We start from the raw sequence: 21,812 nt of genomic DNA on the forward strand, positions 1-21,812 counted from the left end.
GAAAAAATGTAGGATTCCTTTTGTGAATAGTATCATCCATATACTCAGATTATAAAGAATTGTATTTACAAACATTGGCATGTTCTCAGTCAGTCATACCCAGAGGTTGAAGAATTTAACACATTACCCATGATGTGCTATAAGAGACCATCCAACATTAAGAACATTTTGGTTCGAGCTGATATTGGTTCTAGCAAGTCAATAACTCAGAGAACATTGGTAACACAGAAACGTGGTACGTTTCCATGTTTGCAGTGCTCTAATATTTCTAAAGGAAATACCTTTTCTCATCCACGTTCTGGGAAAATTTTTTACAATCAATGGTTATTTTACATGCGACTCATCTTTTGTTGTTTATTTTATAAAATGTCCCTGCGGTCTCGGGTATGTTGGGGAAACCACCCAGCATATCCGAGACCGCATCTCACAACACAAGTCAACGATAAGATGTCAAAGGCTCATGTTACCCATTCCAGCTCATTTTATAAAAATGGGACATAACATATCCCAGCTAAAGTATCAAGTGATTGAGCAAATTCCTTTACTGAGACGTGAGGGTGATAGAATCAGGAGGTTGAAGCTTTTTGGATATATACGTTGCAGACCCTGGAGCCGTGGGGTCTCAATAGAGAATACGAAGTGATCCGTTCATAAATATATGGGATATTGATATACTGATGGTTTGTGCTTTTTTCAATGTTACATTGAGATATTAATAAATTTTCTTTTTTTATTTTAGGTCACCTAGTGAATCTGGCTATGCTCTCCTCCTTAATGTCCCCATCTTCTTTCTCATCATTTTTTCTTTCTTTATTATGTTCATTGTTCTTATCTTAATTTTACTAGGGCAGGATTATTTCTTGTTTTTTGCGACTGGATAGCGGTATGCACGCTGTATTTTGCAGTCTTTACCGGCGTATCTACATATTAACGCACTAATTCGTACTACCGCGATTGCATATTCCTCTTTTTTCTGCCCTAGTCTCGGCTTAATTCGGCTTTGTCCGGTTCTTACTGTTAGCGTATGCGCACTGTGCCTTTCTTTGCGATTGCGCACTTACTCTCTTTTCACTCGTGCTTTTTCGGCAGTTCTCGGCTGCCTTCGGTCACAGTGCACCCGGAAGTTGTAGCAGTCACGGCACATAAAAGGAGCTCCCTCCAGCATGGCGCACACTCCTTTCCACACCGGAGTTATCACACGGGACACTCGCCGATCTTCTCACCCACAGGTATGGCTAGTTTGTTTCATTTTGGCAATCTTTATACTTCTTACTTGGTGACCTTTTAGGACATGTCTTTTTCTTTTGGAGTCTGGTTAGCCTTTTTCAGTTTATGTAACTCTCCTGCTGATTGGTGTCTTTTACCCTTTCATAGACAGCTACAGGATATAGTTTTCCAAAGGTGTGTAATTAAAATCCATGACTGTTTTTTTTAGTTAAAGATTTTTAGTTAAAGATTCTTGGAAAGCAGTTTAACTCATCCACTAGCTGGTTTGATGTTCAATATTTTCTTATTATAAAAGAAAAATTTTTCTTCTACGTTATAAATATGATGTCATTATGTCCTATAGAATGGACTTATAAGTTTTTCACTGTTAATGTTTCTTGCCAGTTTTGTAAATTTCTGTATTTTTTATGTTTTGAATGTAGAAAAATACCCTTGAAAAAGGCCAATGACAGGCCGAAACGTTGGGAAAGCTTTTTTTCTGTAATAAACATCGGCTGTGGATTTCACTAAATAAAACACAAAGACTATATCATAATTGAGTGCTTGAGGTTACATTTTTTCTTGATACTGTTTTTTTCCTCTGAGCACCGTCCTATTTTGATATGTGAGTGCAATTGCAACCTTATTCTATATTATAAAACCCTAATCCAAACACACCCCTAACCCTAATCTCAATGGTAACCCTAACCTCACCCCTAACCCTGACACACCCCTAACCCTAATCCCAACCCTATTCCCAACCGTAAATGTAACCCAAACCCTAACCCTAACTTTAGCCCCAACCCTAACTGTAGCCCTAACCCTAGCCCCAACCCTAACCCTAATGGGAAAATGGAAATAAATACATATTTTATTTTTTTTTATTTTTCCCTAACTAAGGGGGTGATGGGGGGGGGGAAGGTTGATTTACTTTTACAGCGGGTTTTTTATCGGATTTTTATAACTGGCAGCAGTCACACACTAAAAGATGCTTTTTATTGCAAAAAATATTTTTTACGTTACCACATTTTGAGAGCTATAGTTTTTCCATATTTTGGTCCACAGAGTCATGTGAGGTCTTGTTTTTTGCGGGACGAGTTGACGTTTTTATTGGTAACATTTTTCGGGCACGTGACATTTTTTGATCGCTTTTTTATTCCGATTTTTGTGAGGCAGAATGACCAAAAAACAACTATTCATGAATTTCTTTTGGGGGGGGGGGGGCAATCGTGGGAGAAGAGCCTTGGTGAGAGAGGTAAACAAGAACCCCAAGATCACTGTGGCTGAGCTGCAGATATGCAGTAGGGAGATGGGAGAAAGTTCCATGAAGTCAACTATCGCTGCAGACCTCCACCAGTCGGGCTTTTATGGCAGCGTGGCCCAACGGAAGCCTCTCCTCAGTGTAAGACATATGAAAGCCCGAACAGAGTTTGTTAAAAAAAAAAACACATGAAGGACTCCCAGACTATGAGAAATAAGATTCTCTGGTATGATGAGATGAAAATAGACCTTTTTTGTGATAATTCTAAGTGGTATGTGTGGAGAAAAACAGGCACTGCTCATTACCTGCCCAATGCAATCCCAACAGTGAAACATGGTGGTGGCAGCTGCAGGGACAAGACGACTGGCTGTCATTGAAGGAAACATGAATTCTGCCAAGTACAGAGATATCATGGATGAAAACCTCTTCCAGAGTGCTCTGGACCTCAGACTTGGCCAAAGGTTCACCTTCCAACAAGACAGTGACCCTAAGTACACAGCTAAAATAACAAAGATGTGGCTTCAGAACAACTCTGTGACCTTTCTTGACTGGTCCAGCCAGAGCCCTGACCTAAACCCAATTGAACATCTCTGGGGAGACCTGAAAATGGCTGTCCACCAACGTTCACCATCCAACCTGACGGAACTGGAGAGGATCTGCAAAGAAGAATGGCAGAGGATCCCCAAATCCAGGTGTGAAAAACTTGTTGCATCATTCCCAAGAAGACTCATGGCTGTACTAACTCAAAAGGGTGCTTCTACTCAATACTGAGCAAAGGGTCTGAATACTTATCACCATGTGATATTTCAGTTTTTCTTTAATAAATTTGCAAAAATTTCTACATTTCGGTTTTTGTTTCAAGATGGGGTGCAGAGTGTAGATTACCGAGAAAAAAAAAAAGAACTGTTTTGAATTTGCCAAATGGCTGAAATGAAACAAAGTGTGAAAAAAGGAGATTTGTGTGTACTCACTGTAAAATCTCTTTCTCTTAGCCTCTAATTGGGGGACACAGGACCATGGGTGTTATGCTGCTGTCCACTAGGAGGCGACACTATGCATCATCTGAAAGAGATTATGCACCCCTGGACGGCGTCAGCCTTCTCCAGTTTTGTGCAAAAGCATTAGGAGGAACGTAACATGAATAACATAACCATGCCTATATGAAGGCATATGAACTATGTACGAGCTCAAGAAAACAATATGAGAACTCAACAGTAACAACGGCCCGGAAAGGGCAACAGGGAGGGAGCGATGTCCCCGAATTAGAGGCTAAGAGAAAGAGATTATACAGTGAGTACACAAAAATGTCCTTTACTCTGTCGCCTCATTGGGGGACACAGGACCATGGAACGTCCCAAAGTAGTCCCTGGGTGGGAAGCAATGGACGAATATTGTGCAGACAGGCCCTACACTTGGGGCACTGCCGCCTGCAGAACACATCTACCCAGGCTCGCGTCCGCTGAGGACTGGGTATAAACTCTGTAGTGTTTAGTAAACGTGTGTAGGCTAGTCCAAGTGGCTGTCTTACACACTTGTTGTGTCAAAGCCTGGTGCCGAATGACCCAGGAGGCCCCTACCGCCCGTGTAGAGTGTGCCGCAATACTGGCTGGAAGAGGAGAATTCTTAAGGCGGTAGGCCTCTTGTATGGTGGATTTGATCCACTTGGCAAGGGTAGCTTTGGAAGCTGGCAGACCCTTGCGGTCGCCTTCCGGAAGAAGGAAAAGAGAATCAGACTTCCAGAAGGATGCAGTCCTGGACACATATATACTCAATGCCCTGACAAGGTCAAGCGTATGCAGAGCCTTCTCCACTCTATGAACCGGGACTGGACAAAGGGATGGCAGTGAAATGTCCTCATTGAGGTGGAAGTTGAACATAACCTTCGGAAGGAAGGATGGGACCGTACGGAGAACTACCTTGTCCTGGTGAAAAGCCAGGAAGGGCCGTCTGCAGGAGAGTGCTGTCAGTTCAGACACCCTGCGTAGCGAGGTGATTGCCACCAGGAAAACCACCTTCTGGGATAGAAGGCGGAGCGGGACCTCCTTAAGGGGTTCGAAGGGTGGTTCCTGCAATGCTGTCAGGACCAGGTCGAGGTCCCACGTTTCTAGTGGTCATCTGTAAGGGGGAACCAATCGGGAAACCCCCTGAAGAAAAGTCGTTACTTGCGGCTTGGTAGCAATGCGCCTTTGAAAAAGCACTGAGAGGGCTGACACCTGGCTCTTAAGCGAGCCCAGGGACAGCCTGGTCTCCAGAAACCGATTGGAGAAAACCAAGTAGTTTGGGGAGGGAATAAGGGAATGGGGTCTGGCCACGAGATTTGCACCAGGTAAAGAAAGCTTTCCAGGTACGATAATAAATCTTGGCAGAAGCTGGCTTCTGTGCCCTGATCATGGTCCTAATGACGTCCGGCGAGAGCCCTGCCTGGGTTAGAACCCAGCTTTCAAGGGCCACACCATCAAATTGAGGGCCCCTGAGTTCTGGTGGTAGAAAAGGCCTTGTGATAGAAGATCCGGGCGGTCGAGGAGGCGCCAGGGGGCGTCTGCTGTAAGCTGTACGATGTCGGCGTACCATGTACGTCTGGGCCAGTTCGGTGCGATTAGGATGGTTGGAACTCCCTTTTGCTTGATCTTCCTCACCACTCTGGATCTCAGGGGGAGAGGTGGAAAAATGTACAGAAGCTGGAACTGGGTCGAGTCCTGAACCAGAGCGTCTGCTCCGAGCGACCGCGGATCGTGTGTTCTGGCCATGAAGTTGGAGACTTTGGCATTGAAGTGGGATGCCATTAGGTCCACATCCGGGGTCCCCCAGCGATGGCAGAACTGGCGAAAAATTTCGGGATGGAGAGACCACTCTCCCGAGTCGATTCCTTGTCGGCTGAGGAAGTCTGCTACCCTGAATGTGGACAGCCGAGAGAACCGACCCCATGTCCTCCGCCCAGTGGAGGATGTGTGACACTTCTCGCATCGCCTGGGTACTGCGGGTCCCCCCTTGGTGATTCACATATGCCACAGCCGTGGCAATGTCCGGCTGTATTCTGATGTGAGAGGCTGCCAGTAAGTGATGGAAGGACCTCAATACCAGGAGGATGGCACAAAGTTCCAGGATGTTGATGGGCATGGTCGCTTCCACTGGGGACCACTTGCCCTGTGCCCTGTGGTGTAGGTGCACTGCACCCCAACTCGTCAGGCTCGTCAATGGAAGGTTCTGGCCACCAATGCCGGTGAGAAAGGATTTCCCCTTTGCTAGTGAGGTTGAATTGAGCCACCAGTGCAGGGACCTCCTCGTTGACGTTGGCCGGAACTCCCTGTCGAGAGAGAAAGGGTTCTTGTCCTAGGACTTGAGGATGGCTAGTTGGAGAGGCCTGAGGTGAAACTGGGCAAATGGGACTGCTTCTATTGCTGCCCCCATCCTGCCGAGTATTCTCATGGCAAACCAGAGAGATCGCGGGGGTTTGTGGAGGAGAGTGCAAACTCCTAGGTGGAGAGCCAGTGCCTTGTCCTTGGGAAGGAGCACCAGACCCCTGGAGGTGTTGAATAGCATTCCCAGGAAGGTCAGAGACTGACTCGGGGTTGGTGATGACTTTTGTAGGTTGACTTACCAGCCCATGCGACTCAGAGTGTCGATTTTGATTGAGACGTTGAGCTCGCAGTCCTTGAAGGTGAAAGCCTTGACGAGTAGATCATCCAGGTATGGAACGACTACTATGCCTCTGGAGTGCAGGACGTCCATGGTGGCTGCCATGACTTTGGTGAACACTCTGGGAGCCGTGGCGAGTCCGAACGGGAGAGCCACAAACTGGTAGTGGTCCTGGTCGATTGCGAACCTGAGAAATCTCTGATGGGCGGGTGTAATAGGTATATGCAGGTATGCGTCTTGTATGTCTATGGAGGCGAGATATGCTCCCTTCTCCATGGAAGCAATGATGGACCGAAGGGACTCCATGTGGAAGTGACGGACCCGCACATATTTGTTGAGCTGTTTTAGGTCCAGTATGGGCCGTACGCTGCCTCCTTTCTTGGGAACTACAAATAGATTGGAGTAGAACCCTCAGAAGCGCTCGGCCGTGGGGACCGGTACTATGACTCCTGCTTGAAAAAGTGAGGAGACCGCTTGGTGGAAGGCACGAGCCTTGGCCTGTGGTTTTGGGGGGACAGAGAGGAAGAATCGGTCCGATGGGTTGGAGGTGAACTCTATCTTGTACCCGGAAGACACTAGTTCCCTGACCCACCTGTCTTCTGTAATAGGCAGCCAGACTTGATGAAAGAGCAAAAGTCGGCCGCCTACGGAAGTGGTGTCTCCCGGAGTCCGTGAGTCATGATGAGGAGAAAGTCTGAGATTTTCCTCCTCTGGGCTTAGACTGGCCTGCTTTTGACTGCCAGGTCATGTCCGACCTTTGCGTCGAACGTGAGTTGTCCCTGCGTGGGGAACGGTTACGATTTTGTGCTGAACGCGAGACGGACCAGCCCGAGGAGTTCCGAAAGGATCGGAATAGAGTTTGGTTACGCTTCTTGTAAGTGCGTTTATGTTTCAGTTGGGGAAGAGAGGTACTCTTACCCCCGGTGGCGTTGGATATCATTGTGCCCAACTGTTCACCGAAGAGTCGCCCACTGAGGTAGGGGAGGTGCGTGAGGGACTTCTTTGAGGCTGCGTCCGCTTTCCATTCCGCAGCGAGAGGATACGCCGAATTGTGATGGCGTTTGATGCTATCCCCGCTACAACCCTTGCTGAATCCAGAGCTGAATGAAGCATGTAATCTGCTACAACCGCTATTTGAACCGCTTGGTCCGACAGCTCAGGAGCGGATGCTTGGAGGCCAGCTTGTAAATTTTTGGCCCAGGCCAGAATGGCCTTGGCAGCCGAAACTGAAGTGAATGCGGGAGCCAGGGATGCCCCTGCAGCCTCGAAAATTGAACGAGCCATGCGTTCTACCTGCCAGTCTGCTGCGTCCCTGAGGGTTGAGCTATTTGGCAGTGCTGCTAGCCTAGAGACTGGGGGGGGGTCCACTTCGGGTGGAGCTGTCCATTCCTTGGTGTCCTTCTGTGGGAAGGAGTACCTTGCCTCCAGGTATTTGCGATTAGCGAATTTTTTCTCAGGCCGTTTCCTTGTCTGAGTCTGAGTCACAGATGCCTTCTGGATTCTGTGTATCACTGAGGCATCCCCTGCTGGGTGAGCTGGGGCAGAGGCCTTCTCTGGTCAGGGATTGCGGAGATCTGCATTGTCTGCCCCTGGAAGGGGACGGTCTAGATGACCTGGAACTACGGTGTCTCTCCCTAGAAGGGGATGACCGTGTGCTATGGGATGATGTAGATGGACTTGACCTATGGGTCCGCTTGCATCCTGACCTAGACGTGGATGTGCCAGGGTCGTCCTGTCCCTGAGTCAAGCTCTCCCTTAGCTGGGTAGCGGTCATAGCCGAGGCATAACTCTGCAGAGCCTGAAGCAATGTGGAGGTTAGGTTATCTATAGACTGCGTCATAGATTGCGACATCTAAGTGACCCATTCCGGCGTGGCATTAGACACCGAAGCATTGGTAGGGGCTTCTTGGGGCTCTGACAGTAGTCTGGATGCAGTCCTGGCAGTGAGGGTAAATGCTTACCCTGGGGAGAGCGGTCCTGCAGGCTGTGCAGAATGCATAATAGCATGCCTGTCTGGTTCTATGGCTATGCAGAGGAACCTATAAGGGAGCCTTATAGGGAATAAGGATTCACAGCCGAGTAAAAAAAAAAAAAAAAAAACAGCTGTGATCTTACCCCACCAGTTTGCCCCTAGGTCCAGCGCCGAAGATCCACAGTCTTGTGCCCCCCGGAGACTGGCTGGCCTGGTCTTGCTGACAGGGAGATGCAGGGTTAATCCTTGTCCTGCAGCACAAATGGCCACCGAGAAGAAGAGGAAGGGGGAGAAGGGGGCGGAGAGCTGAAAAAGGGTGGCAGAGCTGTGAAAAAATGTTTCCTTTCTATCGCGATCCGCCCCCTCTATGACAGAAGCCGCGGCCTAAATTAAATGCCTGATGCCCAGGAAGGCTCCAGGCCGGCGCGGAAGTCCAGGGGGGGGGGGGAAATGGGGGTCGGATCTGAACCGGACCCCCCGGATTTAAAGGCAGGATAGCAGTGGGGCTATAAGCGGAAGGGGGGCCCTGTGAGGGGTCCCCATGAGGCACTATAGAGCTGGTGCTGCCGCAGAGACAGGGGCGCAGGGAGCCCTGTATCTCAGATGTTCCAATGCCTGCCTGCACTCCCCCCGACCCCGACAGGAGCCAGCAGCTGGGCTGGGGTCCCTGGATGCAGGCGCAGTGTGCTGGCCCATGCTGCTGGGAGCTGCAGAGTGGTGCCTGTACAGGCCCTATCTGAGGCGTCTCAACCTAATGCCCCCAGAGGGGGATTAGGGAGGGTGCCGGTCACCATCAGGGGGCTTTATCCTCGCCTAGACCTCAACCCAGAAACCAAAAGGAATTGGGGATGGGGGGGGGGGGGTTCTCGACTTCGAACCAGCACCCGAGGGACTGGGGAAGGAGCGACATGGGGAATAGCCATCTCGACTTCAACCGGGCACCCTGTAATAGGGGGCCGAGGAAGGAGCCATGCTGAGAGTCTCGCAGGAGAACCACTTTTCTTCATCTGTAATCCAGTCAGAAAAACCGGAGTAAAAATAAATTTTACGTGTGCCTCCTATCTTACAAGTCGATCTTCAGAGGTCATGATGCTCCTTTGTTCAAGGTGCACAACATAATCAAGAACTTTAAAACCCATGGCATTACAGCTAATCTCCCTGGACATGGACGGCAGAGAAAAATTGATGAAAGGTTGCAACACAGGATAGTCTGGTTGGTGGATAAACAGTCCCAATCAGGTTCCAAAAAATTAAGCTGTCCTGCAGGCTCAGGGTGCATCAGTGCGAACTATCCTTCAACATTTGAATTAAATGAAACTCTATGGCAAGAGACCCAGGAGAACCCCACTGCAGACAGAGACAAAAAAGCTAGAATGCAGTTTGCCAAAATGTAAGCAACCTAAAATCCTTCTGGGAAAGCATTTTGTGGACAGATGAGATCAAGGTAGAACTTTTTAATAAAGAAAATAATTCTACTGTTTACCAAAAAAACAGTATTAGGCCTACAAAGAAAATAACACAATGCCTACAGGCAAATATGTTGGAGGTTCAAAGATGTTTTGGGGTTACTTTGTTGCCTCTGGCACTGGGTGCATTGACCGTGTGCAGGGCATCACAAAATCTGAAGATTACCAAAGGATTTTGGGTCGCAATGTAGTGCCCAAAGTCAGAAAGCTGGGTTTGTGTCCTAGGTCATGGGTCTTCCAGCAGAACAATGACCCCAAACATACTTCAAGAAGCACCTAGAAATGGATGGAAACAAAGTCCTGGAGAGTTCTGAAGTGACTAGCAAAGATTGAATGCATCCAATTGAATACCTGTGGAATCTTAAAATTGCTGCTGGGAGAAAGCACCCTGCAAATATGAGAGATCTGGAGCAGTTTGCATAAGAAGAGTGGTCCAAAATTCCAGTTGAGAGGTGTTAGAAGCTTGTTGATGATTATAGAAAACGATTGATTGCAGTTATTTATCCAAAGGGTGTGCAACCAAATATTAAGTTAAGGGTGCCAAAAATTTTGTCTGGACCATTTTTGGAGTTGTATGTGAAATTATGTCCAATTTGCCTTTTTTTTTTTATCTTGTTTTTTTTTGTGCTGTTACAGTACACACAAATGAAATAAACATGTGTAATTGCAATAATTTTCTGGGAGAATATCGTAGTTACTTACCGATAACGGTATTTCTCTGATCCCATGACGGCACTAACGAGAGAGGGATCCGCCCTCAGGAACAGGAAACCCACAGGTTAAAAAGGCGGGACCTCTCCTCCACCTCAGTTGGTTTACAGAGCCTTGCAGGGAATTTCTGCTGTTACTTAATTGGTTATTTTTACAAAACAAATCATAACTATATAACTTATATAAGTATATAAGTATATATATATATATATATATATATATATATATTTTTTTTTTTTTTTTGCACACCTCATGACTTAAATTATTAGTAGTGTGGACACCCATACGTGAAGGGAGGGAATATACAGGTGCCGTCATGGGATCAGAGAAATACCGTTATCGGTAAGTAACTACGATATTCTCTTACCCCATGACGGCACTAACGAGAGAATTTCAAAGAATGAAAGTTTTAGGGTGGGACTACTGCCTCAAGAACTCTCCTACCAAAAGTTAAGTCTGAGGGAGAAGATAGATTAAGCTGATGGTCTTCCCCCTCTACATTCTTCAAGCACTAAGTGGCTGCTCTACATATTTGATCTATTGATGCTCCACCACGTTCAGCCCAAGAGGTTGCCACCGACCTGGTTGAATGGGCCTTAATTGTGTCCGGAGCTTGTTCTCCGGAAGAGGTATATGACATCTTGATGGCATCTCTTACCCACCTTGCCAACGTGGCTTTCGATGCTTTGTGACCCTTATTTGGTCCCTGAAAACAGACAAACAGAGCCCTCCCTTTCCTACACTCCCTTGTGGCTGACAGATAGTGTGTTAGACATCTCTTTACGTCTAGTGTGTGTAGAGCCTCCTCTTTTTTGTTTTTTGGATTGGGGCAAAAAGATGGTAACGCTATCTCTTGAGATCTGTGGAATTTTGACGCCACTTTGGGAAGGTAAGAAGGGTCAGTTTTAAGGATTACTCTGTCATCTAATATTTGGGTTAGAGGTGGGTAAGCTGATAAGGCCTGCAGATCACTAATCCTGCGAGCTGAGGTTAGGGCCACCAATAAACAGGTTTTCCAAGATATTATTTTCAGTGAAGCCTGAGATAAAGGTTCGAACGGTGCCTTAGTTAGTGCTGAAAGGACTAAGTTCAGATCCCAGGGAGGAGCGGTGAGATGTATAACTGGTCTGGACCTAGTAGATGCTCTAATAAATCTTTTTACCCAGTGATTCCCGCCAAATCCTGGTTGTAAAGGGCACCCAATGCTGCAATCTGAACTTTCAGAGTGTTTGTTGCTAGGCCTTTCTCTAATCCTTTTTGAAGAAATTCTAAAATTTCCTGAATTGGCATCTGATTTGATAGGATAACCCCTGACGTGGAGAGGAACTTTTTCCAGACTTTGCCATAGGCTCTGGTAGTTATAGGTTTTCTACTGGCCAGCAGGGTAGAAATTAAATTTGAAGAAAATCCCTTTTTTGTTAACAGTTCCCTTTCAAAAGCCAGGCCGTCATGTGCAAACTTTTTATTTGTGGGTGATTCACTGGCCCTTGATGCAGAAGGTCTGGGATATCTGGGAGTACCCATGGATCCGCTATGGACATTAGGCGTAGCCATGGGAACCATACTCTTTTCGGCCAGAACGGAGCTATCAATATCACTTTGGCTCTGTCTTCCCTGATTTTCTTCAAGACTAAGGGAATTAGAGCTATCGGAGGAAACACATAAGCTAGATGGAATTTCCATGGAATTAACAACGCGTCTATAGCCACTGGACTCCCCCGAGGATCTATCGAGCAGAAGGCCTCCGTTTTCCGATTTTGATTGTTTGCAAATAGATCTATATCCGGGGCCCCCCAAAGATCCACTATGCGTTTGAATATTTTTGTATTTAACTCCCATTCCCCCTGTTTTAATTGGGTCCTGCTTAGAAAATCTGCAGTTTGATTTTCTGACCCTTTTATGTGAAGGGCTGTCAGGGAGGACAAGTTGGCTTCTGCTTGCGACATGATGAAATTTGTCACTTTCATTAGGGATTGAGACCTCGTCCCTCCCTGATGATTTAAATATGCTACCACCCTGTTGTCCGTCAGTACTCTCACGTGGTGGGAACGGAGGGATGTTAAAAAATGATTGATGGCGTACTGAACTGCTAAAAGCTCTTTCATGTTCGAAGTAAGGTCTTTTTCTTCCCCTGACCAAGGACCTTGGGCAATTTGCCTGTTTAGGTGGGCCCCCCACCCCCAAGGACTTGCGTCTGTGGTCAGGATTATCGAGACCGGCCATACCCATGGAACCCCTCTCCTGAGGTTGGATGGATTTGTCCACCAGCTTAAGGAAGTTTTTGTCCGAGAGGATATTTTTAATTGCGTCTCTAAATTTCCTCCTGCGTGGGATACTGCTTCTAGTATTTCCCACTGGAGATCTCTCGAGTGGCTCTGAGCCCACTGGACCGCTGGGATACAAGATGTCATTGATCCCAGTATGGACATGGCTTTCCTTAGAGTGATCAGAGGAGAAACACTCAACTGATTCACTAGATGTATCATATTGGATACTTTCTCTTCTGGTAGACGACACTCTTGCTTTGTCGAGTCTATTACTATCCCTAAGTACAGCTGCACTTGAGACGGGATAAGCCTGGACTTTTCCAGGTTCAGAAACCATCCTAGACTTGATAGGGCTACCATCACTCTGTCTAGTTGCTGGCTGCAATGAAGAGAGGAACTGCCCATCACTAGTAGGTCGTCCAGATAGGCACAATCAATATGTTTTGTTCCCTTATATGGGCCATTACTTCCGCCATTAATTTTGTAAATACCCTTGGGGCAATGGCTAGACCAAACGGAAGAGCTCTGTATTGGTAATGTTTTAATCTCCCTTGTATCATCACTGCCACTCTGAGGTACTTTCGGAACTCCGGATGTATTGGCACATGATAATACGCGTCTTTTAGGTCTATTACAGTCATGAAACAAGACGGGATAAGGGATCTGACACATGATTTTATTGTTTCCATTTTGAATTTCTCTATCACCAGGTATTTGTTTAGTTGTTTCAAACCTATTATCACCCTGAAAGTTCCGTCCGGCTTCGTTCGAAGAAAAAGTGGAGAATAAAATCCCCTCGTCTCTTCCTGTTGTGGAACTTCCTGTAAGACTTTCTTTTCCAGAACACTGAGAACTTCCCTCTGGATACTCAGTTGCTCGATCTCCGACTTTCTTTGTGGTGTAACCACAAACTGACTGTGTGGCATTGTGTGAAAGGCTGGTTTTAGGCCCGTCTTTATGATGTTTAAAGTCCAGGCACTTCCAGAAATTTTTTCCCAGGTTTGAAGAAAGTGAGTCAGTCTCCCTCCTACATGGGGCGCACCCTCATTGTGGCTGTTTTTTATTCTCCGGTTTGTTAAACATAAACCCTCCTTTTTTGAATTTTCTGTCTTCCCACCCCTCCTTTTGGTTTTTTGGGGGGCGTCTTTGTGTGAACCTTCTCCCTCGAAAGGGCCGCCTGTAAGACTGATTTGGGAATCCTGGAAAGGCTTTCTTTTTATCCAACGCTTTTTCGAGGACATCGTCTAGGGTGGGACCGAACAAGTATTCCCCTTCACACGGTATGGAACACAGCTTGGCTTTAGTTTGCAGATCCCCCGGCCAGCACTTCAGCCATAATGCTCTCCTAGCCGCATTTGAGAAAGAAGCTGATCTTGCCGTCAGCCTAACTGAGTCTATTGAGGCATCTGCTAGATACGCAGCAGCACCTCTCATTGCTGACACTGAGTCCAGTATAGACTCTCTCGGGGTTTTATTTTTTAATTGAGTCTCTAAATGATCTAGCCAGACCATCAGAGCTCTCGCTGTACAAGTAGCAGCTATACCGGGTTTTAGCCCCCCGCTGGCGGCCTCCCAGGACCCCTTTAGAAAGACATCGGCCTTTTTATCCATAGGATCCTTGAGGGTTCCCATGTCCTCAAAAGGCAGAGCGAATTTTTTGGAGGCTTTCGCAATGGCGACGTCTAATTTTGGCGCCTTTCCCCATGATGCGCAGGCTGGGTCGTCAAATGGGTATTTCCTTTTGGGTGTCAACAGTACTTTTTTGTCCGGTCTTTTCCACTCCTTTTTTATTAGGGTTTGTATTTTTTCATTTTATGGGAATACTCTGTACTTCTTTTGTTCCAGGCCACTAAACATTAGATCTTGTACGGATTTTTTGGAACGAGTGTCCGCCAGGCCCATTGTCGCCCTAACCATTTTTACCAGTGCATCCGTTTCATCTATTGGGAAACAGTTGCGGCCGCTTTCTGAAGATGCGGAGGAGGATGCTGAAGCTGTAGAACTATCTGAATCCTCACTCGTGCTATCTCCCTCGCTGGAGCTGTAATCTGGAGTTTTTTCTTTATGTTTTCTTTTACGGTTTTTTACGCTTTTTAGTGCATCTGCCACCTGGGTTTTAATTAAGTCTTTTAATTCAGATGTGAAACTCGGCGTCTCCTCATTAATGGTGTTCCTAATACATGACGCACAGAGTTTTTTAACCCACGAATCTGGCAAATCTGCTGAACAAAGTGGGCACACTTTATGTTTACTTTTCCCTTGGCATTTCTTTCCCTAGGAAACAATAAACCCCTATTAGAATATACACTTTCACGGAGGTCACTTACCCTCCTAATGTGAGGAAGATACCGGTTGTGGCTTTGAGGATGCCTCCTCCACTTGAACCACCGTCTCCCTCCTGGATCCACCAGAGCCTCTGCTGCGCTGGGATCCTGAGCTGCTGCGCTGCGTAGGTTTCCGTGACGAATGGCGCTCCTTCGGATTCTTTGTCACAGGGGCCTGTGAAATTTCTTCCACCGACTTCTCTATTCCACTCATGGTGGTAATTACTGAGCAGCGGTATGCCCCTTTTTTTCCGGTTTTATGCTGACAGAGCGGCGCCAGGTAACTTCCGGTTTACCCAGAGGTACCTTGCGCCGACCCCGGAAGTGACCCCCGCGCCTGCGCAGTAAGTTGCCGGACCTCGCGCGCGCGCTCACTACTTGCCGGCTCACAGGAGGGACGGAGCTTCTGCAGCCGCCGCTGCACCCTGCGTCCTGCCGCTTGTCGGTGACCGGCGTCACCACCCCCTGTGCGCCTCATGGACCGGCGGAGGAAACCTCCAGGTAGCCGCCGCTACCTATTACCGACCACTCCATTGAAAAGAGAAGAGGCAGGCTCGGTCCTCTTCACTGCCTCCCTTCCGCGCATATCCACGAGGCCCGCCGACCCCGGAACGCGCCTTCAGGGAGGAATCCACCTGAGACCGTGGCAGGGCCCCCCGCTGCCTGAACTCGGCCCGATGGTCCCTGGACTCCTGAATGGTGAGCTGTGGGATCCCCGTCGGGGACAGGAAACCGAACTGAGGTGGAGGAGAGGTCCCGCCTTTTTAACCTGTGGGTTTCCTGTCCCTGAGGGCGGATCCCTCTCTCGTTAGTGCCGTCATGGGGTAAGAGAAATACTTTATTTTGTGGAATGATTTCAAGGGTGTCAACATTTTGGGCCATGGCTGTATATACGGTGTGTGTACTGTATGTGTCTAATATGTGAGCAGTGTGTGCGCACTATAGAAGTCTAATATGTGAGCAATGTGTATAGCACACAGGCTTACGTTGCATTTGTGAGCTCCATTTATTTATTCTCCACAAGAACAGCACAGGAACCCCCAAAAATTTGTCCGAATGTACCCAAAGGATGTTTTTACATAACGTCTTTTCAAGGCAGATTCCACCCAAAATACAACTGAAAAACGCCCACATTTAAAAACTGCATTAAATATATGTAGTTGAACAGTGATTTGGCCTTTATCCCTATTAATTCCTTGGCAAAAATTCTGTCTGCATTCACAAAAAGCTAAAACGAAAGGATGAATGGCGGTGATAGATCCATTACACGGACAATACCTTCTCATGGATTGCTCTTCTATTCGATGGCTGCACCAGGACCTTGTAGCCCAGGTTTGTGAGCTCCTTCACATGCTTTGGAGCAAGCGGTGCTCTCCTCTCCCAGGCATTGATGTCTTCCCTTCTTATCGCGAGTACAGCTTTATGGTGACGACGCACCAACTGGTCATAGAAAGCATTATACCTCCGACACTTCACAACTTGCCACATGTTGAGACCTTGGAAATGTAAGACAAAGTTTACAATATTAAGGGAAAGCATCCAAGACAATATTAAGAAATAGGAGCAACAAAAATCAACGACAGAAACAAAAGTGCGATCTTCAGAATTCACAATTTCCATTCTGTCTGCGCAAAGCAGTGAAAGATTTGCTTTATTGTTAAACTTTTGCATTGTGTAATGAATGGGGGAGGATCTCACTGCAGCCACTACACACTGATCACGTCCAGCTGTTACCACCCTGGGAATATATAGGTGCTGGACCACCTCTCTAAGGCTTCTTTCACACTTGCGTCGGTACGGGGCCATCGCACGTTGTGAAAATTGTGCACAATGTGGGCAGCGGATGCAGTTTTTCAACGCATCCGCTGCCCATTGTAAAGTCCCGTGGAGGAGGGGGCGGAGTTCTGGCTGCGCATGCGCGGTAGGAAACGGCGGATTCGACGTACAAAAAAACGTTACACCTTTTTTTCGTGCCGACGGTCCGCCAAAACACGGCACATCCAGTGCATGACGGATGGCCATCCGTCACAATCCGTCACTACTACAAGTCTATGGGAAAATGCAGGATCCTGCAATTCTCAAAAAGCGACAGATTGTGACGGAAGCTATCCAGGCACAATCCGGCGAATGTTGGAAAAACCGGATGCGGCAGATTGTGAAAAACTGATGCGACGGATCTGGTTTTTTGATGGATCCGGCTAGCATATCTAGATTATTGGATAAAAAAAAAAAAATTTAGAGCATGCTCAGTTTAAAAAACCGGAATCCGGAGCCGGAATCTGTCATTTTCCAGATCCGGCATCTTCCAGCTCCCATAGGCTTCCATTCTAGCTAACAGCCGGAAGCGCCGGATCCGGCACTTCCGGCTTTTTCGCCGGAGACAAAAAACATTGCTATGGACAATTTTTCCAGAAACGGTAGATTTTCCAGATCAGGTGAAAAACGGACGAAACGCAATTTCATCCGGCGCAATCCGGCACTAATACAAGTCTATGGGGAAAAAACTGGATCCGGCGGCAACATTTGCTGGATCCAGTTTTTTTAAATTTAGCCGGATTGAGCCTGACAGAGAAAACCTGATGTGTGAAAGTAGCTTAACTGCTTCCGGATGACCCAACGCCGTAAGCATTTGTTGAGTCTTTTTCTGTGTAAACTTGACACAAAACCTGAAAGGTTTCTTGATGCCAGAAAAGTGGATGAGAATCTTGAAGTCTCCTGCATTTGTTGCTTATTTGTGGCTTAGGCTACTTTCACACTAGCGTTTTTTTTAAATCCGTCACAATGCGTCGTTTTGCAGAAAAAACGCATCCTGCAAAAGTGCTTGCAGGATGCGTTTTTTCCCCATAGACTTCTATTGACGACGCATTTGCGACGGATTGCCACACTTCGCATCCGTCTTGCGACGGATGCGTCGTGCTTTTGCGGACCGTCGGGAGAAAAAAAAAACGCTACATGTAACGTTTTTTTCTCCTGATGGACCGCTTTTTCCGTCCGCGCATGCGCGGCCGGAACTCCGCCCCCACCTCCCCGCACCTTACAATGGGGCAGCGGATGCGACGGAAAAATGCATCCGCTGCACCCATTGTGCAATGCAGCAAACGCTAGCGTCGGAATCTCTCCCCGACGCATTGCGACGGGGAGATTCCGACGCTAGTGTGAAAGGAGCCTAAGGCTACTTTCACACTTCCATCTTTTCAGATCCGTTGCAATGCGTCATTTTGGGAAAAATAACGGATCCTGCAAATGTGCCCGCAGGATCCGTTTTTTTCCCATAGACTTGTATTAGCGACGGATCGCGACGAATGACCTCACGTGTTTTGGCGGACTGTCGTCTGAAAAAACATTCAATGCAATGTTTTTTGTCTGCGTAAAAAAAAAAAACGTACAGCGACGGATCCTGCGGCGTCCGTCGTTGGCTAGAATGGAAGCCTATGGGCGCAGAATCCGTTGCTGTCCGTCAAATGACGGAATCCAGCAACAGATTCCATTTTTTATTTTTTTTTTACACTGAGCATGCCTGGGAGGATTTCTATTCCTTTAATTTAGCCCATTTTTCCTGCAGCTGCTGCATCGACGGATCCATCAAAAAACAGGATCCAGTCCATCCGTTTTTTACAATCTGCACAGGATCCGTCTTTTCAACACTTTGACGGATTGTGACTGATTCTAAAAGACAGAAGTGTGAAAGTAGCCTTAACTGATTTATATCTGCAACATGGCAATTCTTTCAACATTTTTGCTACAGATGTCACTTACTGAATGGGGAAAAAAAATGTGCACCAAAAACACAAGTAAAAAACACAAAAACGCACCAATTTTATGCAGAAGAAATGCAGACATTTCTGCACCAAATACTTCACATGGGCACATAAGCTAAAACTTTGAGCCAGTCTTCAAATAAGGGGTTAAATGAGCGAATACTTTCTCATGCAGGAGAATCGGGCTGATTAAGCTGATGACACTCGGCTCAACCTCCGTCATAGATTGTCTCATGTGGGAGAATTGGATCAACCTCAGCACTGGTGTGGAGAAGACGCAGAACTGAATCTCTCCATTGTCTGTGTCCGCGGATGTCAGACTGCACTTGGACGACAAAGTATACGGAGAAGTCCACAGGGGTCTTCTATGACCGTGAGTGACTGATATATATTTTGTACATGAATATTGTATACAAAAGGAACACAATTGTATTTGTCTTCCTTCATGGCTGTAAACAAAAAAGAAAAAGGCTCATATTTCCTTTTTTTGCACTTTACAAGTATCAGTGGTATAGGGGACAACTTCCTGATTGCTGAGCGTTTGACCCGAGACCCCCCAAGATCCCAAGAGTGAGTGGAGCAGTGGTCAATCGTGAGTGCTGAAGAGCAGGCGAGCGCAGCGCTCAGCCATCACCGGCAGTCCCATCACAGTAAGCTCTGGAGGCAGATTCTCCTGCAGATCAGGGTCCGGCCCATAGTACTGGTCAGCTCATTCACACATAAGAAAGATGTGGAGTTCTCTGGAATAAGACACCAGATCACACATCTACTATATAATTGTCTAAGGGTCACTTCCGTCTTTCTGTCTGTCACAGATATTCATTGGTCGCGGCCTCTGTCTGTCATGGAAATCCAAGTCGCTGATTGGTCGCGGCAAAACAGCCACGACCAATCAGCGACGGGCACAGTCTGGAAGAAAATGGCAGCTCCTTACTCCCCGCAGTTAGTGCCCAGCGCCCGCATACTCCCCTCCAGTCACCGCTCACACAGGGTTATTGCCCGCGGTATCAGACCGCGTTATGCCGCGGGTAACGCACTCCGTAACCGCTGCTATTAACCCCATGTGTCCCCAACTTTTTACTATTGATGCTGCCTATGCGGCATCAATAGTAAAAAGATCTAATGTTAAAAATAATAAAAAAAACAAAAAACCTGCTATTCTAACCCTCCATTGTACGACGATGCGCTCGCGCCTGCCTTTCCCGTTCCTCGCGACGCTACGGTGACCGCTCCATGCATTGGGATCTCGCGAGAGTGAGACAAGGAAAAACAAGAGGGTGGCGGGAAGGTGGCGCGAATCCCCACGGGAGCCGAGGCTATGAGCCTAGGAAGGGGGAAGGTAACGTGGGAGGAGGAGGAGCAGAGCGGCCAAGGTGAGGCACCTCAGTCCCCACGGCAAGTATGGTGCCCAGTGCTGCCGGCGCTGTACGGCCTGACTGCTGCTGCTGACAGGTGCCGGTCTGTGCGAGACCCCAGTCCGAGGTGGTTCTGTGCTGTATACGTGGCTGGGCAATATACTACGTGGCTGGGCAATATACTACGTGGCTGGGCAATATACTACGTAAGGCTACGTTCACATTAGCGTTGCGTCGGGCACAGCCGCGGTGACGCATGCGTCATGCGCACCTATATTTAACATGGGGGCGCATGGACATGCGTTGTCTTGCATTTTGTGACGCATACAGCATTTTTGGCGCAAGCATCAGGGCGCAGAGGACGCAGCAAGTTGCATTTTTTTTTGCGTCCAAAATCAAGCCAAAAATGGACGCTTGCGTCACAAAACAATGCGTTTTTGCATGCGTTTTGCATGCGTTGTGTCACCGATGCAACACACAACAACGCAAATGTGAACGTACCCTAACTGGGCAATATACTACGTGGCTGGGCAATATACTACGTGGCTGGGCAATATACTACGTGGCTGGGCAATATACTACGTGGCTGGGCAATATACTACGCGGACATGCATATTCAGACTCTCAATAGCGAAACCATGAAGCACTAAGATAATTAGTGATGAGGAGCTAATATCATTAGCTCTCCCTATACGCCCAACAGGCGTTAGCCAACCAGGACTGCTCCAAGCAAGGATCAATACGAAAAAACGGAGCATGAACATCCATAACACCATAGTTATTAAAAAGGTATAATGTTTATTAGGTAATTATATGAAAAAATAACAATAATGATAACACCAATATTAGCATCAGACACATATCTAATGCGAACAGTGCAGTAAGTACTGTAGGCACTCTGCACATACAGGAAGATAAAAAAGGAGACGTGGTGATAGCCAGGACACAAGGAGGGATAAACACAATCTCATATATCAAGTATGTCTTAATATCATCCCTTACACTAGCATATTTAGATCATTAGCCATTCCATTCAGGGTCCCACCGGTATCTCTTCAATATAACAAACACAACCGCATAGTGCCTATAGTACATCATATATTAGATCCGGCTTACCCATTGTGATTCTGCTAGGAAAGGTGTCCCCTCCTGGTGTGGCTCCCCTGGATGCGCGTTTCGCGTTATATCGCTTTCTCAACAGGGACATGCATATTCAGACTCTCGCCTACCATTGAAACCTTCAAAAAGAACCTGAAGACCCACCTCTTCAGACAAGCCTACAACCTGCAGTAACCTCCGATCGACCAAACCGCTGCACGACCAGCTCTACCCTCACCTACTGTATCCTCACCCATCCCTTGTAGATTGTGAGCCCTCGCAGGCAGGGTCCGCTCTCCTCCTGTACCAGTTATGACTTGTATTGTTTAAGATTATTGTACTTGTTTTTATTATGTATACCCCTCCTTACATGTAAAGCGCCATGGAATAAATGGCGCTATAACAATAAATAATAATAATTCTAGAATACCCGATGCGTTAGAATCGGGCCACCATCTAGTCTACTATTTAATTGTCTAAGGGTCACTTCCGTCTTTCTGTCTGTCCTTCTGTCTGTCTGTCACGGATATACATTGGTCGCGGCCTCTGTCTGTCATGGAAATCCAAGTCGCTGATTGGTCGTGGCAAAACAGCCACGACCAATCAGCTACGCGCACAGTCCGGCGGCAACATGGCCGCTCCTTCCTCCCCGCAGTCAGTGGCCGCTCCGTACTCCCCTCCAGTCAGCGCTCACACAGGGTTAATGGCAGCGTTGACCACGGCGTAACGCACTCGGTTAACGCTGCTATTAACCCTGT

General features: G+C 47.3%; 1 protein-coding gene across 1 annotated transcript in view; it reads right to left on the minus strand.

Moving 5' to 3' along the window:
- The window catches only part of AASS (aminoadipate-semialdehyde synthase), a 78,372-nt gene that overhangs the window by 54,869 nt on the left and 1,691 nt on the right, over positions 1 to 21,812 (minus strand). Inside the window, exon 2 of the mRNA XM_069764887.1 lies at positions 16,122 to 16,339. Coding sequence (XP_069620988.1) covers positions 16,122 to 16,331 — 210 coding nt within the window. The 5' untranslated portion in view covers positions 16,332 to 16,339. The remainder of the gene's footprint in view (positions 1 to 16,121; positions 16,340 to 21,812) is intronic.

Source organism: Ranitomeya imitator, chromosome 4 (assembly GCF_032444005.1).
Source record: "Ranitomeya imitator isolate aRanImi1 chromosome 4, aRanImi1.pri, whole genome shotgun sequence".
NCBI lineage: Eukaryota > Metazoa > Chordata > Amphibia > Anura > Dendrobatidae > Ranitomeya > Ranitomeya imitator.